General features: G+C 44.9%; 1 protein-coding gene across 4 annotated transcripts in view; it reads right to left on the bottom strand.

Annotated features, from left to right (window-relative positions):
• Nucleotides 1–8,621: 8,621 nt before the first annotated feature.
• LOC131688993 (cytokine receptor-like) overlaps nucleotides 8,622–19,327 on the bottom strand; it is an 860,358-nt gene continuing 849,652 nt past the window's right edge. For all 4 annotated transcript variants that reach the window (XM_058973707.1, XM_058973708.1, XM_058973706.1 and 1 more), the window contains 2 exons: nucleotides 8,747–8,816; nucleotides 8,622–8,691 (listed from right to left, as the gene is read on the bottom strand). In XM_058973707.1, the coding sequence (XP_058829690.1) occupies nucleotides 8,642–8,691; nucleotides 8,747–8,816 (120 nt within the window). In that variant the 3' untranslated portion in view covers nucleotides 8,622–8,641. The remainder of the gene's footprint in view (nucleotides 8,692–8,746; nucleotides 8,817–19,327) is intronic.

Below are 19,327 nucleotides of genomic sequence, written 5' to 3'. Positions count from 1 at the left end.
TCGTGCCACTCTATTGTACCTTTGTCACTTCCTCTGGCATCCCATGTGGGACATTTTTCTTAGGCCCCACTTCTGACATACCATGCGAGGCTGACTTTTGTGCTCACCTTTTTCATTCCTTGCTAGGCTGACTTTTGTGCTAGCCTCTACCAACCTGTGAGGCTGACTTTTATGCTCACCCTTAACATGCAGTGTGAGACTGACTTGGATGCTCACCCTTTCACTCCTCTGCCACGCCATGAGGCATCGATAGCTAAGTTCCAACATACTACGCTACGACCCTCCCGTCTTGGCATGAGGCAGTCCACTTATACGCCTATACACTCACTCTTCTGTCTTGCTTCGGGGTGGCTGGGTTTACCCCTTACGCGGTTGCCATTCGCTGCGCCAACCTGCCTCGGCATGAACAGACCATTCACTCTCTTATTCTGCGCTTGGCCATTTTCGCTCCAGCTAACCAATCACTAGTTAGCCGTGCCCGTCGTCTGTTGCTCGGTTCGCCAGATTACCTGTAGCCTACTGGCAATCTGGATGGTAGCAGCCGAGACTGCGTTCCACTTCTCCACCGATTGACACATCCGCTGAATAAGGGTATCAGGGGTTGTGTCCCAGCCACAGACGTCAAGCATTGCTCTTCTTTCGACGTCGAACCGATGACATACGAACAGTATGTGTTCGGCAGTTTCATCTACACCTGGGCAGTCCGGGCAGACTGGGACCTCCGCGTGCCCGAACCTGTGGAGGTACTGACGGAAACAGCCATGGCCTGACAGGAATTGTGTCAGGTGGAAGTGAACTTCCCCATGGGGTCTTCCCACCCAGCTCGATATGCTAGGTATCAGCCGGTGAGTCCACCTACCTTTCGAGGAGTTGTCCCACTCACGCTGCCATTTGGCGACCGAGGTCGCCCTGATGCGCTCGCGGGCTCCCCTATTTCCACGAAGCTCAAAGCACTCCTCATCTTCCCGAATGACCAGCCCGACTGGCATCATGCTCGCTATCACGCAGGATGCATCGTGTGATACCGTGCGGTAGGCAGATATCACTCTGAGGCACATCACGCGGTAGGTGCTCTCCAGTTTCTGTAGGTAACTGGTTACCCTCAGTGCTCTTGACCATGACGGGCCGCCGTACCTGAGGATAGATACGGCAACGCCTGCCAGTAACCTACGTCTACTGGCGCACACCTTTGAGCTGTTGGACATCATTCTCGATAGTGCCGCAACAGCAGTCGACGCTCTCTTGCACGTATAGTCGACATGGCTGCCGAAGGTCAGCTTGTCGTCTATAATGACTCCGAGAGACTTCAGACTTCGCTGTGAAGTGATCGCGACTTCTCCCACATGGATAACTGCATGTTGTGCCGACTTGCGGTTGTTGACGATAACTACCTCCGTCTTATGATGAGCGAGCTCCAGGCCTCTCGCGCTCATCCATTCCTCCACCGTGCTAATCGCGTGTTCTGCGGTTAGTTCTACCTCAGGAATTGACTCCCCGTAGACCTCCAAGGTTACGTCGTCGGCAAAGCCGACGATCTTGACCCCAGTAGGGAACTTCAGTCTCAGAACCCCGTCATACATGAGGTTCCATAGCACCGGGCCTAGGATCGAGCCCAGCGGGACTCCGGCGGTACTCGGAACCCTTTTCTGACCGGCATCGGTCTCGTATAGCAGTACGCGGTTTTGGAAGTAGCTTTCCAGGATCCGGTACAGACCCACCGGTAGGCTAAGCCGGTGTAACGAGAGCGCGATGGCATCCCAGCTTGCGCTGTTGAATGCGTTCTTCACGTCAAGTGTCACTAACGCACAGTATCGAATACCTCGCCTTTTTCGTTGGATCGCAATCTCGGCAGTATTTATCACTGAGTTGAGAGCGTCCACTGTGGACTTACCCTTCCGAAAGCCAAACTGGTTGCTTGACAGACCGTCCGTACCTTCCGCGTACGGGGTGAGCCTGTTGAGGATGATCCTCTCAAGCAGTTTGCCAGTCGTGTCTATCAGACAGATTGGTCTGTACGCCGATGGGTCGCCTGGCGGCTTCCCGGGCTTCGGCAACAGCACCAGTTTCTGCCTTTTCCATCTATCGGGGAAACGGCACTCGTCAAGGCATCTCTGCATAGCTAGCCTGAACATGTTCGGGTTCGCTATGATCGCTGCCTTGAGAGCGTTGTTTGGAACTCCATCTGGCCCTGGAGCTTTGTTCATTGCTAGGGATTTAGCCACTGCGAGTAGTTCTTCATTCGTCACTGGAGCCACCATTTCGACCGTGCCCGCACTGTCTCGTAGTGCAGGTGGCCACGGGCTTGTGGCTCGAGACGAGAAGAGTACTTCGATAATCGTTGCCAACCGGTCCGGAGACCGTTCTGGGGGTGAGGAGCCCCCTTTGGTCTTGGCCATCACAATCCGGTAGGCGTCACCCCACGGATTCGCGTTGGCACTCTCACACAGGTTGTCGAAACACGCTCTCTTGCTGCTCTTAATAGCCTTGTTAAGGGCCAATTTCGCAGCTCGAAACACTTCACGGCGGTTCTCTCTTGCATCCTCGGTGCGAGCTCTTTGCATCCTACGTCTAGCTCTGAGGCAGGCTGACCGTAGAGCTGCAATCTCGGCACTCCACCAGTATACCGGGCGTCTACCGTTTCTTGGCAGTGTTTTTCTCGGCATTGTGGCGTCGCACGCGCGTGATAGAACAGCTACCAGCGCATCCCCGCTTAGACTGTCGGTGTTGGCCTCCAGTCCCAGGGCCGCGGTGAAAGCTTCGCTGTCGAAGTGATTGGACTTCCACCCGCGTACCTGACAGGGATCTCCCGCCCTCGGATGCTGCACACCATAGTTGATCTTAAAGCGGATTGCTAAATGATCGCTATGGGTGTAGCCTTCGTCTACCCTCCATTCCATGCCTGGAGTCAGACTCGGGCTGGAAAAGGTCACATCAATCCACGCCTCCACTCCGTTTCTACGGAATGTACTAGCGGAGCCATTATTAGCTAGCACAGTATCGAGCTTCGCAAGCGCTTCCATTAGCGCTTGACCCCTGCTATTTGTACAGCGGCTGCCCCACTCCACTGCCCAAATGTGTATGTATGTATGTATGTATGTATGTATGTATGTATGTATGTATGTATGTATGTATGTATGTATGTATGTATGTATGTATGTATGTATGTATGTATGTATGTATGTATGTATGTATGTATGTATGTATGTATGTATGTATGTATGTATGTATGTATGTATGTATGTATGTATGTATGTATGTATGTATGTATGTATGTATGTATGTATGTATGTATGTATGTATGTATGTATGTATGTATGTATGTATGTATGTATGTATGTATGTATGTATGTATGTATGTATGTATGTATGTATGTATGTATGTATGTATGTATGTATGTATGTATGTATGTATGTATGTATGTATGTATGTATGTATGTATGTATGTATGTATGTATGTATGTATGTATGTATGTATGTATGTATGTATGTATGTATGTATGTATGTATGTATGTATGTATGTATGTATGTATGTATGTATGTATGTATGTATGTATGTATGTATGTATGTATGTATGTATGTATGTATGTATGTATGTATGTATGTATGTATGTATGTATGTATGTATGTATGTATGTATGTATGTATGTATGTATGTATGTATGTATGTATGTATGTATGTATGTATGTATGTATGTATATATGTATGTATGTATGTATGTATGTATGTATGTATGTATGTATGTATGTATGTATGTATGTATGTATGTATGTATGTATGTATGTATGTATGTATGTATGTATGTATGTATGTATGTATGTATGTATGTATGTATGTATGTATGTATGTATGTATGTATGTATGTATGTATATATGTATGTATGTATGTGTGAGTATGTTCGGATTTGTTTACAAAATGTACCCATCGGTTTCTCGGAGATGGCTGAACCGATTTTTACAAACTAAGATTGAAATGAAAGGTATAATATTCCCATAGGTTGCTATTGAATTTCATTTTCAACCGACATCTTGTTCCGGATTACGAGTTGAAGAGTATGGTTACAAAACAAAATTTGTTGATTTGTCCACATCGGTTTCTCGGAATTTTCTGAACCGATTTTGACTAACTTAATTTTAAATGAAAGGTCCATCAGATGCTGTTGAGTTTTGTGTGGATCCGAGTTCTGGTTTCTGAATTACAGGTTGATACGTACGATCACACAGCAATTCCCGATTCTAACGAATTCTGCGATGAATGTAAAAAGGTGAAATTTTTTCCAAAATGTAAACACAACTGTTGAATTTGTAGATCTAGGTCCCCAACAGTCATTCAAAGTCTCTTTGGCCACACTGGCTACCATCGACGGATCCTGAAGTATCCAACTTCAGAATAACGGTTATATTGGTTTCTCGAAAATGGCTAGACCGATTTGATCAACTTAGTCTCAAATGAAAGGTGTTGCGTCCCCGGAAACTGATATTAAATTCCATCTCCATCCGACTTCCGGCTCCGGAGTTACGGGTTGTGGAGTGCGATCACATAGAAAACTCCGATTCAAACCGATACCGCGATGAATACAAAAAAGTGCTTAATGTAATAAGAATGAAATACATTTCCATAATGTTATATTGTACGAACCAGCTATTAAATCATAGTTTGGAGAAATGAGAAAGGCACAATTGCACCTCTAAGTGGATTAAAACTGGTTTTTGCTACTATTCGACACTACCGCTTCTATACAGTCGAATACAATAGAACGTTACTCTTCATCTAGCAGTACTGAACAGAGAAAGTAGCGCTGATTGAAGATGTTTTGCTGTGAATGTGCCTTGCCTATCACGCCCGGAGAGGTAATCATTTCTTGTGATGCATTTTGTCAGGATAATTATCATTCTGAATGTGCTGTGCTGACTACTGCAGAGGTCACCTGCTGCAACAGGTACAAGAATATCTGGTGGATGTGTACCCCGTGAACGACGATCATGGGCGGCGTTCGCAAGATGCAGGCTAAGTAAAACAGCACTATCTCCATCAACATGCCCGTTAGGACACTGTTTCCGACAATTTTACGAGAAATTTGACATTTGGGAGCCCCCGCAGCGCTGAATTTAGAATAACATTTAGTTTGAAATATTGTATTGTTACGTTTGCATGTTGTTCGACTACTCGTTTTGTTATATTGTGTTATTGGATATGTTGAATTAATTTAAGTAACAGTCTGTATGGCAGAATTCACCAAAGACGAAGTAATAATAAATAAAATAAATAAAGACTGAAAAAAAATCGCCCGGGTGCCGCCTTTAGGCGGGCAATGAATTTTAGAAAAAAAGCTAAACTTCCGAATTATTCCACTAAACCAGTTCACATCTACAGTGAAATGCTAGTAACAGGCTACTCAAAAATATTTTTTTAGTTATTGACATTTCCAAAAATAGTTAAAATTTGTTTAATGAAAAAAGTTTTTTCCACGTTTTCCTCGAATTTTCAACTTTGAGATTCAATTGCCTTTGACATAAAGCTACGAATATTCAAACAATGTGTGTGTATGGAATGTATGAACGTTGGGAAGAAGTGGTAGTGCAGATGACAACATACGGTCATGTTTTAGTAGTTTTATTTAGATTTTTATAGAGACCGACTATAGGCGGTGGTGGGAACTAGAGGGTTAATCTGAATGGCCAAATGACCAACTTGAATTCCGGATAGCCGACCATGAGGAGCATTGCTTACATTTTAATAAATCGACAACGTTCGCGGCGAATTTTTCGTCGTTTCTGTCGTCATTAATTTGTTTCGGCGATCGTCCAAATAAAATGCGAAATATTGTGCAACATGTACTCGTGAGATTTTCTCTTTTCTTATATCGTAATTACATGCCAATATTCTTGTAAATAGTTAGAACTTCACATTCTACTATGTTCGTAGTAAGAGGGGTACTTTTACTAATACTGAACCGAATAGCAAAAAAACAATAACGGAAAACCGTGTTACTACTATAGCAGACGAATGTGTGAATAGAATGTAGAGTAATTATTTTGGAGCGCGATTTATTCATTGTAATATCAATTACTGTCTATGATAAGTATTAGTGAAATCAAAAACATGAAATAGTTGACCATAGTGAGAAGATATTTGACATGGAATAAAACTGCAAAAGTAGTTAGTTAATAGTTTAGATTATTTTGTTAGTTTGTTAACGTGATAGAAGCTCAGCCGCCCTGTACCCAAAGTAGTAGCAAACCGCTATTTACCTCGTCACTAACTTGCTACACACCAAAATTAGGTTGTCGATTTCAGCAAAATTTTGCTGAATTTTCATCAGCTGAAAGTGTCAGCAATCCAAGATGCCGAAATATCGGTAATTTTTATTGAATCAGTTTGGCATATTCGCTTTGCTGAAAATTCAGGAATTCAAATTGTCAAATCGACAGCGCAATTACCGGATTTGCAGTCATCCAGGACGGAGTACTGAGAATAAGGCAATTGCACTGTCTATTTGACACTTTCAATTGCTGATTTTCAGCAAAATGAATCTGTCAAATTGACATAATTCGAATTGCTGAGCTATCGGTATTTTACATTGCTGAAACCTTCAGTTGATTAAAATTTTGCAAAATTTTGCTGGCATTCGGCGAGAAAAATTTGGTGTGTAGACTTCGTGAAAACTCTCGATGTGAACTCCAACGGCGGACGAACTGTAATGGGTTTTCGGAATGTTTTATAGAGTAATAAACTGTTCGTTTGCAAGAGTACCACTCTTGTATTACATTTAGTTTTATGTTTGATGTCATCACTGACGGGTAACGTGTTATGAGAGCGCAGCCCGATCAGAAAATCATATCAAGAAAATATCAAAATTATTTCTTGATTTGATATTTATATCATATAAGAATATAATTTTGCTATATGTCGTTTGGAACGAATTAAGACTAAATTAAAATTATATCATGTTTTGATTTGTCAATAATTATATCAAATAATATATCATATTTATATCAACCATATCGTATCTTTTCAACATAGTATATACAACAAAATATTATCTTTCCAAGACAGTTTGGCAAAGCTATAACGATATCACCAGAGATGGATCCTCCCAAGAACTGGCTCCAAATCGCATTACTAGTGGTCTTGTCTTGTCATATGTTGGAATGTAAATACATAAGATAATGTACGCTTTGTAAAGCTACTCGATGATTACAGATCACAACAGAGAAAATGTTCCGATGTAGTGCCACGAAGCAGCAAGTAGCTTTAAAGATTTGATTAGATAGGTTTCGGCATATGACAAGCTGAAAGAGCAGGAATGGAAGCAAAACCAGTAACAAGTGCAGGTAAACTACTAAAGAAGAGTCAAAGAGAGAAGAACATACGAAAGAATAGGAAAATGCATTTTAAGGGATCATCCATAAATGACGTAGCATTACATAGGGGAGGGGGAGTTTTTTTATTTTGTGATGTTGTGTGACGACAGGGGGTCATGTCATGCTACATAGTTTTTTTTAAAGGGGAATAGGGGTTGACCTGATATCACGACAATCTTACCCGTTTCATCTAACATCGTTTTTTTTATTTTCACGCGGTCCAGGGGGGGGGGGGGGAGTTACCGTCAAGCTACGTAATTACCAGGTGGGTATTTAGAGGTTTGTGACAAAATGCTACGATGGGGGAGGGGGATGTTAAAAATCACTCAAAAAATGCTACATCATTTATGCATGGTCCCTTAAAACTGTGAAGGATGTGAAGTGAAAAACAGTGAACGCCTTTGAAAAAATAAATGAACAAATTTCAAAATTATATACTGAACTAACTGCGAGTTCTAACAAGTAGCTGCGTCGGTAATAAAAATTATAAAATTAGTAACACAGGGAAATTAAATGCACATTTTTTGAGAGGCACTTGTACTAAAGAGAATAATGAATTATCTTTCACAAGAAAATATTTGATTTATTAATTAAAAATAATAAAAAAATTGATTTTTGTGATAAAATTCTGATATTTTCAGATATATTTACTGCGCTTAATTAGATATAAAATATCTTAAATATCCGTTTGTGTGATATAAATATTTTATCAAACCAAGATACAACCAAAATACATTATACTGAAAAAGACTGAGATATAATAAGATATAACCGATACATTTTCTTGGTATAAAAACTTGATATTTTAACAACTATCGAGTTATATTTTATATCAAACAGAGATATATATTTTGCCGTGATATAATATCTTATTTTGATATAATTTTGATGTGAATTTCTGATCGGGAGAGGCACCACTATGAAACTTATCTAGATCAAATACCCATGTTACGCATGTTTCCATTTATGCACAAAAATGTGTTCCATTTATTTTTTCGGGAGAATCAGTACAATAATACAATAAAATTCTGAAATATAAAATGATTAAAATAGTATATATTCTCAAAATTAGCTGGATTATTTAATTAATTTGATATTGGAGTAGTAAACCAAAATACAAAAATTCTGAATAAAACTAGCATATGTGCACAATGCTTTAACAATATGAGACATGCGCTGTTCAGATACCTGATTTTAAAATCAGTCGGTTTTACTGGGGTTTCTCTAGTAAATGAAGGATTTGTTATGCACAACACTATTTACACACTTTCACTTTTATTGCATCTTGTGACCATAATCTGAGAGCTGTTTATGTGTTACATATCCTGGTAAAATATAGAAATTAATAATAATGTTCTATCAATTATTTCAAGAAATTACCTGAAATACAATCCGTGTCTGTAGCTACTGTTGCCGGTATCTTGGAAAGCATATATTCAGGACGGGGAGGCTAAAAATAAAGATAATACGTAGATATATTATTTGTGTATCCGTCACATTATTTATACCAAACAACGTCGAAAAACCAGGCTTGACAAAAATTTAATGGAGCTCCCTCCCATCATTAAGCTTAGTAGACAACTCTTGCGAAATAAAGTTTCCTATAGAAAATCTAAGCATAAAAACGTATAAAAATGGACTTGGTTGTTTTTCCCGTTTTTCAAACATGGCGGTTCATGTTTGGTTTAAGCATAAGCATAAAGCACAAGCATAAGAGATCGCCCGTAGCTGCTACTCCGTTATTGACCAGAACCAAATTAGGTTGCAAAATGTTCATTGAAACAACATGCTTGGGAATAACATGATGAGCCACATTGTACAATCTATATTGATCCCTGCATGCAGATCAATACCGACGCCGGCCACGTCCGAATGCAGATCTTCTGGGAAAGGAAGGAATGTTAGTCCGATACATGTTGCTATTGAAGACCGAGGAATCCTCTGCATCTCCACATGTATCACGGGAAGGGAAGAGTTGTTAGTAAGTGTGCCAATAGCGTTATCATGTAATAATTGCTCTGGGCAGCCGGCTGCCGAGAATTTGGGAAATTTATCATTTGTTGTATTGATAAGATTGGCAAAATAATCAACTTGAACTCCGGATAGCCGGCTATAAGGAGCACTGCTTATATTTTTAAATAATACTCAATCACGCGACGATTTTTTTCGATTCATCAGACTCTTCCATAGGTGTCGCGGAGTTGATGGTTTGGAAGAAAATAGAGTCTAGGATTCGCTCCAAGCAAGCGATGCGACCATAGCATAGTTTATTAGGTAGTAGTTTAGTTAGTTTTCGAGAACACGATCGCTCGAAAAAGAATATGTTGTTTAGCTTTTGGTTCTTTTAAAACTCTGGGTAGCTGGCTACCGAGAGTATCCCATGTTTCCTAAACAAAAGCAATTCCAACTCCACACAGCCGGTCGTGGGAGTATTGCTTAGAAAAGCTAATCTTATCTGCGTAATGGGCCGTATCACTATTTATTGCGGCATTTTATAGACTAGTTTTGCTATTCCTTCTCTATGATATATTTTTGGGTTGCAAACTACCGAGTGATAACACGTTATACAGACATAGAGTTATGATAGCTCGAGATGTTGAAAATCAACGAAAGCATTCCCTCTTTTCCATATCGGATTGTTTTTGAAATACACGTATACGAACGATTATATCGAACATTGAACGGAAATACAGAGGATCGTTAACCTGATGCACGGGCCAATAACGGAACTTGAAATTAGATTCATTAAAACAGACGCGGCGAATTTTCGGTACGTATTGACCCGCGATCATCGCTACCAGTCAAATCAAAGTCCCATTGGAGCCGACATCCGAACAACTATTCATTTTTACGGTATTGTCTTCTCGGCTAGATCCGTTCGCACCCTCTCATTCTGCCACTATCGGCAGAAGGCCGAAAGCACCCAGTCGTCGCCGGTCTAAGGACCAAATGTCATCAATAGACCTAGACTCGCGTGGAGGCATGAGATAGAATTGAAAGCTAACCAATGAACATAACAGCAAAACACTTATTCTTCGTGCTGACATAACTGAAGGTAACTGCCAAGCGGTCCCCGATCCCTCTCGCGACTTGTCAATTCTCAAACCTCATATATGATTGAAGTGATCATTCCACACAAATAAGGCCATGTGTTTTCCCTATGCACATTGAATGCTCTGTGGATCAGTTCCCCCGTTGGTGAAACAAACCCTAAATAAACAAAGAAATTAGTTTGCTCAACCCAAAGAAAAGTTGGCCGACCGGCGGATACGTATTCCCTTACAGTGCCATCACATCAACGTGCACCCAAAATTTACATTCGACAAAATATCTGCAATGCCGAATATAAAAGAATCAAAACCTCTACTCATTAGCAATAAAATAAGATCGCAAAAAACAGTTAAATATCCAAGGCGGCTCATTTTCAAAGAGTACTATCGCCGATGAAACATCCAATAAAAAATAGGTGACAAGGGACGCGGACGAAAATAGCTGAGCACCGACCGGCTGGTTTGCCACCTATTTTTCAGGTGAAGAAATTTGGGGCGACACCTAGTAGTCGCTAGTCGCCGGTGAAATGCCAATTATTTGAATATGTAAATTTTTCTTATTGCAGTATATTTTCACTTTTCGGATCGAATTTTTTCTCTGAAAAACCATTTTTTACTATTTTTAGAATGTACACTGTGTTTCTAGATGTTTTCTGTGCACTTTTATTGTCCTTGCATCGGGAATCGACGGCCCGTAATGCGAGGAAGATTTTTTTTTCATTTGCTGGAATTCGATTTTCACAAACTGTCACCACTCGCGTCAGTCGAAAATATGCCGAAAAGTGCTTTTATAAGCCACTTCACTTTGTATAATGGTTAACTTGCACCATTATCCACACTTTTGACAACCGGGAGGCAGTAAACTGTGCCGAAAATGATGAAAATTAGCTGACTCGAAGGGAGCTCTACGAGAGTCAACCGCTCGCGACGAAGATACACACTCGAATCGAACACATGTTTTAAACCAAACTTTAAATTGTTTTTTGAACAATTGGTGTGTTTTCACTTGTACTTTGTTTGTTTAGTGCACTTCATTTAGCCAACGAATGTGGGAAATTGTGGACTCGTGTGTATGTATAGTAGAACAAGATCTCTGACCTAAAGTATTAAAGAACGTCAGATTGTGATAAGTTCTGAAGTGCAATACCAATTTCACCATTGATTCTTCCTATAATTTGGTGTTGATTACCTAGTATACTGGTAAGTATATGTGAGTAGATAATGAATCCAAAAAAAGCATTATTTTTAATTTTCATATTAGGCAATTAAGGGCGATTAAATGGCGCGTTCCGTGGGCGATTTGGGGGCGATTAAAGGGCGGGTTGGGCGGCAAAAAAATGACGGCGGCAAATCGCCCAAATGTTGCATTTGAAATAGCCCCCTAATTGCCAGTAATTTGCTGGCAAATTGAAGGGCAATTAGCGCATCCGAGTTGGAAAATAGCCCCCCGTTAGCCAGCAACTTGCCCTTTTTGACTGGGTCATCAGGACACCGCTCGAAACATAAACAGTTTAATTGGGTGCGCGACGTTAGGCAGAAATACGTTAGGCATAAGTACGCTAGGCATAATGGACGATTCGCATAATATACGTTAGTCATATTAGACGACTTCACTTTGCTATGCCATGTTTTCTTATAACTATATCGAGAGAATGTTTTTTTTACTTTTGCGTGGATGCCCTGGATACCGGTAAAAAAAAATGCGGACGAACATGGTCAGGCGATTTATACAGTTCGATGTTTGACTCAACTCGCCTGTGCTAATTGCCCCTAGGAACAAATGCAATTTGCGAATGCGATTTAAAGGCGATTTCAACACTTAGACAAATTTTCTGGCGGCTGAAAAGGACTTGGTTGTTTTTACTTTTTTCAAACATAAAATAGTTTTGCCTTTCTCATATAAAGAAAGGCTATGCAATCACTGTACAAATAGACTTTTTAACCGAGGCCCGGAGGGCCGAGAGTCATACACCATTTGATTCAGTTCGGCGAGATCGGCAAATGTCTGTGTGTGTATGTATGTGTTTTTTTTACAATGGAGAAGACCTTTATGTCCTAGCCCAGTACACGTGCTATTGGTAGGGTCCAATCTACCACACGGGGTGCACTGGGGGCGTGTCGGACTCAAATGGTGACCAGCCATTAATACCGACTAAACTCCATTGGGCTTCGCCATCATTCCTCCCAGGAACTACCTCTCGGTATTACTTCTGGGGGGATGGCTGTACTAAATGTACTCATTCACTCTGACTCACGCGTTCATACGTCCTGTATGAGGCTTACTTGGGTGTTCTCTCAATCGCACTTTGATTCACTCTCAAACACTCCCACATGAGGCTGACTTTTGTGCTCACCTTTTACGTTCCATGCGAGGCTGACTTGTGTGCTCACCTTACTCATTCCTTGCTAGGCTTACTTTTGTGCTCGCCCCACCCATACCATGTGAGGCTGACTTGGGTGCTCACCCTATCACCTGATTCATTCTCAATCGTGCCACTCTATTGTACCTTTGTCACTCCCCCTGGCATCCCATGTGGGACATTTTTCTTAGGCCCCACTTCTGACATACCATGCGAGGCTGACTTGTGTGCTCACCTTTTTCATTCCTTGTTAGGCTGACTTTTGTGCTAGCCTCTACCATACCTGTGAGGCTGACTTTTATGCTCACCCTTAACATGCCGTGTGAGACTGACTTTGATGCTCACCCTTTCACTCCTCTGCAACGCCATGAGGCATCGATAGCTAAGTTCCAACATACTACGCTACGACCCTCCCGTCTTGGCATGAGGCAGTCCACTTATACGCCTATACACTCACTCTTCTGTCTTGCTTCGGGGTGGCTGGGTTTACCCCTTACGCGGTTGCCATTCGCTGCGCCAAACCTGCCTCGGCATGAACAGACCATTCACTCTCTTTTTTGCGCTTGGCCTTTTTTGCTCCAGCTAACCAATCACTAGTTAGCCGTGCCCGTCGTCTGTTGCTCGGTTCGCCAGATTACCTGTAGCCTACTGGCAATCTGGATAGTAGCAGCCGAGACTGCGTTCCACTTCTCCACCGATTGACACATCCGCTGAATAAGGGTATCAGGGGTTGTGTCCCAGCCACAGACGTCAAGCATTGCTCTTCTTTCGACGTCGAACCGATGACATACGAACAGTATGTGTTCGGCAGTTTCATCTACACCTGGGCAGTCCGGGCAGACTGGGACCTCCGCGTGCCCGAACCTGTGGAGGTACTGACGGAAACAGCCATGGCCTGACAGGAATTGTGTCAGGTGGAAGTGGACTTCCCCATGGGGTCTTCCCACCCAGCTCGATATGCTAGGTATCAGCCGGTGGGTCTACCTACCTTTCGAGGAGTTGTCCCACTCACGCTGCCATCTGGCGACCGAGGTCACCCTGGTGCGCTCGCGGGCTCCCCTATTTCCACGTAGCTCAAAACACTCCTCATCTTCCCGAATGACCAGCCCGACTGGCATCATGCTCGCTATCACGCAGGATGCATCGTGTGATACCGTGTGGTAGGCAGATATCACTCTGAGGCACATCACGCGGTAGGTGCTCTCCAGTTTCTGTAGGTAACTGGTTATCCTCAGTGCTCTTGACCATGACGGGCCGCCGTACCTGAGGATAGATACGGCAACGCCTGCCAGTAACCTACGTCTACTGGCGCACACCTTTGAGCTGTTGGACATCATTCTCGATAGAGCCGCAACAGCAGTCGACGCTCTCTTGCACGTATAGTCGACATGGCTGCCGAAGGTCAGCTTGTCGTCTATAATGACTCCGAGAGACTTCAGACTTCGCTGTGAAGTGATCGCGACTTCTCCCACATGGATAACTGCATGTTGTGCCGACTTGCGGTTGTTGACGATAACTACCTCCGTCTTATGATGAGCGAGCTCCAGGCCTCTCGCGCTCATCCATTCCTCCACCGTGCTAATCGCGTGTTCTGCGGTTAGTTCTACCTCAGGAATTGACTCCCCGTAGACCTCCAAGGTTACGTCGTCGGCAAAGCCGACGATCTTGACCCCAGGAGGGAACTTCAGTCTCAGAACCCTGTCATACATGAGGTTCCATAGCACCGGGCCTAGGATCGAGCCCTGCGGGACTCCGGCGGTAATCGGAACCCTTTTCTGACCGGCATCGGTCTCGTATAGCAGTACGCGGTTCTGGAAGTAACTTTCCAGGATCCGGTACAGACCCACCGGTAGGCTAAGCCGGTGTAACGAGAGCGCGATGGCATCCCAGCTTGCGCTGTTGAATGCGTTCTTCACGTCAAGTGTCACTAACGCACAGTATCGAATACCTCGCCTTTTTCGTTGGATCGCTATCTCGGCAGTATTTATCACTGAGTTGAGAGCGTCCACTGTGGACTTACCCTTCCGAAAGCCAAACTGGTTGCTTGACAGACCGTCCGTACCTTCCGCGTACGGGGTGAGCCTGTTGAGGATGATCCTCTCAAGCAGTTTGCCAGTCGTGTCTATCAGACAGATTGGTCTGTACGCCGATGGGTCGCCTGGCGGCTTCCCGGGCTTCGGCAGCAGCACCAATTTCTGCCTTTTCCATCTATCGGGGAAACGGCACTCGTCAAGGCATCTCTGCATAGCTAGCCTGAACATGTTCGGGTTTGCTATGATCGCTGCCTTGAGAGCGTTGTTTGGAACTCCATCCGGCCCTGGAGCTTTGTTCATTGCTAGGGATTTAGCCACTGCGAGTAGTTCTTCATTCGTCACTGGAGCCACCATTTCGACCGTGCCCGCACTGTCTCGTAGTGCAGGTGGCCAGGGGCTTGTGGCTCGAGACGGGAAGAGTACTTCGATAATCGTTGCCAACCGGTCCGGAGACCGTTCTGGGGGTGAGGAGCCCCCTTTGGTCTTGGCCATCACAATCCGGTAGGCGTCACCCCACGGATTCGCGTTGGCACTCTCACACAGGTTGTCGAAACACGCTCTCTTGCTGCTTTTAATAGCCTTGTTAAGGGCCAATTTCGCAGCTCGAAACACTTCACGGAGGTTCTCTCTTGCATCCTCGGTGCGTGCTCTTTGCATCCTACGTCTAGTTCTGAGGCAGACTGACCGTAGAGCTGCAATCTCGGCACTCCACCAGTATACCGGGCATCTACCGTTTCTTGGCAGTGTTTTTCTCGGCATAGTGGCGTCGCACGCGCGTGATAGAACAGCTACCAGCGCATCCCCGCTTAGACTGTCGGTGTTGGCCTCCAGTCCCAGGGCCGCGGTGAAAGCTTCGCTGTCGAAGTGATTGGACTTCCACCCGCGTACCTGACAGGGATCTCCCGCCCTCGGATGCTGCACACCATAGTTGATCTTAAAGCGGATTGCTAAATGATCGCTATGGGTGTAGCCTTCGTCTACCCTCCATTCCATGCCTGGAGCCAGACTCGAGCTGGCAAAGGTCACATCAATCCACGCCTCCACTCCGTTTCTATGGAATGTACTAGCGGAGCCATTATTAGCTAGCACAGTATCGAGTTTCGCAAGCGCTTCCATTAACGCTTGACCCCTGCTATTTGTACAGCGGCTGCCCCACTCCACTGCCCAAGCGTTAAAGTCTCCCGCTATTACTACCGGTTTCCGGCCCACTAGGTCCGACGAGAGCCTGTCGATCATCTGGTAGAACTGTTCTATTGGCCACCTTGGTGGGGCGTAGCAGCTGCAATAGAACACACCATTGATCTTGGCAATCGCCACACCCTCGGCGGAGGGGTGTATTACCTCTTGAACCGGGAACCGTCCCGTTGTACAGATTGCCACCATTCCAGACCCGTCCGACACCCAATTGCCGTTGCCGGCAGGGATGTTGTACGGGTCTGAGAGGAGGGCGACATCTGTCCTCGACTCCGAGACCGACTGCCACAGCAGCTGTTGGGCTGCTGCACAATGGTTAAGATTTAGCTGTGTGACTTTCACGGCTTCTTCTTATTTAACTCGCCGAAGGGACACGAAGGTCCGCCCATAGCATGTTTATGGGCTGCTTCTTAGCGGTGCAGATAAGGCATTTGTGTGCCTTAGTGCACCCCCGCTCTTTATGTCCCTCCTCGCCGCAGCGACGACATAGTTTGCTCCTATCTATGCCTTTGCATTCGTATGCTTTGTGGCCGGACTCAAGGCACCGATAGCACCTATCCACTGAAGGCGGCTGGGGTATACTAATAGGGCATACCGACCAGCCGATCTTCAGCTTCCCTTTCTCGGTTACCTTTTTGGCATCCGCCTTCAGTAGCCTGAGGTAGGCTACTTGGGTGCCAGAGGGTCCATCTCTCAATCGCACTGAGGCCCGCTCGATTGTGACGTCACAGTGCTCCTTAACGGCTGCGACGACGTCTTCTGCGGTCGTGAACTCGTCCAAGTGCTTGCACTGGAGAGTTGTTTTCGCACCTAGCGACCTGATTTGGGCGCCTTCACCAAGGACCTCTTGGGCCAAGGCCTTGTATACTGCACTTGATTGTGCGCCTCGCTTCAGCACCAGAAGCATCTATCCCGTGTTGGTGCGTCTTACGCTACGCACATCCTGCCCAAGGGCCGAGAGGCTTTCGGCCGCCTTCATCGATTTTAGGACATCGGCGTATTTGTCCTTGTCGGTTTTTAACCACAAGGCTTCGCCTCTGTCCTTGGCCTTCTTCGCAGGCCGCGGTACCTCCGGTTTCGGTGCCGGCTTTTTCTTGGTGACCAGCGTCCAGGGGTTTGAGCCCCCCTGCCCCGGTCGTGCCGGGTTGCTGGTACCATCGCTCTCCACAGCGAGGTCACTCTCGCCCTCGCTTACCTCGCCCAAACGGCGTTTGACCTTAACGGTTGCACGCCGAGTGGTGTCGGTTTTGGCACCCTCGCCTGGCGACTTCCTAGGGCGCTTCGCGTTCGATGCCGTCTTGCGATTGCCCTTTCCTTTTCCCTTCGAGGGGAACTCGGTCGCCGCTCCGATCGACGTGGCTGCTCCGTAGAAGGTAAAGGCCACTGTCTGTGAACCTCTAACCGACCTTCTCTCTTTCCTCCCTATTGGAGGCCACTGTCTGGGTTTCTCTGTCGGGCCTCTCCCGACATTCCACCCTCTTAGCATAGGCCTGCTGTTCATGTCTTGCGACACGAACAGCTTTCCGGAGCTCCAGGAGGCTCAACTTCAACTCCTTGGCTATATTCTGCTTTGCGCTAGCGAAATCGATTATTGAATCGAGTTGCTTCGCTACTTTGCGCATCGCAGATAGTGGCCCCTCCGGTGCATTGGTAGGGCTATTGCCTACCGCTGCTGGGGGGTCACTGGTGCTTTCAGATGCAGCACTCATCGCTCCACTACTCTCCCCACGGGGGGGGGAGACCTCGCCAAACCACCTCTAGTGAAGGGGTTTGGCACCTCCGACTGTTTGTTGTTTTTATTTTTGTTCTCCATGTAAGTACCCACGAGTCGCGCGAGAATAAATGTCCGCCACGTCAGAGCTCCGCATTAACGTGGTAAGGGACGCTTACTGTGGGGTTTGCCCAGGTACCCCACAGGCTCCGTTAACGATCGAGCATCTTTTTCACCCCCTCGATCACTCATCCCTCGGCACGGGTCGCTTCACGCCTTGGAATTGGGGTTATGCCCTACCTTGCTTTACGTGGTGATCTCGGCCCAGATCATCACAACCATCCTCCTTTACCAGGGCTTTGGACCTGTAGCTCTGGTTCTCAATAGTTCCATGTACGTATGTTATTACAGACATGCTACTATTGAGATCCGTCATTCGCTAGCGGAGTTGTGTGTATGTATGTGTGTGTGTATGTGTGTGTGTATGTGTGTGTGTATGTGTGTGTGTCATTTAAACTCACAATTTTTCAGAGATGGCTGAACCAATTTTCGCAAACTTAGTTTCATCTGAAAGGTATAACGCTCCCATAAGCTGCTATTGAATTTTTAGTTGATCCAACTTCCGGTTCCGGAGTTACGGGTTGAAGAGTGCGGTCACACAGCAAATTCCCATATAAACTGGTACCACCATGATGTTCAAATGATGTAAAACATATTAAAATTGATGTAACATTACATAACTCTGCGGGTCTGGATCACTAATGATCAATCAAAGCAGCTTTGACCACATTGGCCACCTATGACGGTTCATGACGCCCCCGGAGAACCCGCCAAGTTCCTAAGCTAATATCACACCCATTCCACAACGAATTCTCTACCGATTTTTACAAACTTGATTTCAAATGAAAGATACAGTAATGCCATTCACTGCTGCTGAATTTCATTCGGTTCTGACTCTTGCTTTCGGAGTTACAGGGGTGTTAGTAAGGATACACTGGAATTTCCCATATAAAACGGTACAATCGTAATACATCAGAGACCAAAAACTATTGAAATGGTCACCAAATAACTTCTAATCGCAGATCTAGATCACTGATTGCCAATCAAACATTCTTTGAATATATTGTCCACTATCGACGATTCCGGTAGTCCGGAATTCCGGGCATATTCCACAATTAAAGTCACATCGGTTCTTCGGTGATGACTGAACCGAAATTCTCAAACCAAGTCTCAAATGGAAGGCAAAATATGCAGTTGAGTATTGCGTCGCCGCCCCTCCCCCCCCCCCCCGCCTTGCCCTTAAACCTCCCTCCTTCATCACTCCCCTCCTCTTGGACCACCCTCACGCCCGCATTTCCTTCATCCACCCCGTATACCGAAATAAGATGAAGGATTTCTGACGCATCCTCCACTGTTCAAATCCATTCCACCAACCTTTCCAAATTAAAATCACATGAAGATAACATTGAACTCATGCTGATTAAATATTATTCTTTTGCCTTTCTTATATAGGAAGGTTATGCAATTGCTCCAAAAACCGACTTTCTAACCGAGGCCCGGAGGGCCGAGTCTCATAATAAATTCGACTCAATTCGCCGAGATCGCAAAATATC

This window comes from Topomyia yanbarensis, chromosome 3, assembly GCF_030247195.1.
Source record: "Topomyia yanbarensis strain Yona2022 chromosome 3, ASM3024719v1, whole genome shotgun sequence".
Taxonomy (NCBI): domain Eukaryota; kingdom Metazoa; phylum Arthropoda; class Insecta; order Diptera; family Culicidae; genus Topomyia; species Topomyia yanbarensis.
Note: the sequence above shows the minus strand (reverse complement) of the source record. Positions and strands in the feature narration are given on the sequence as shown.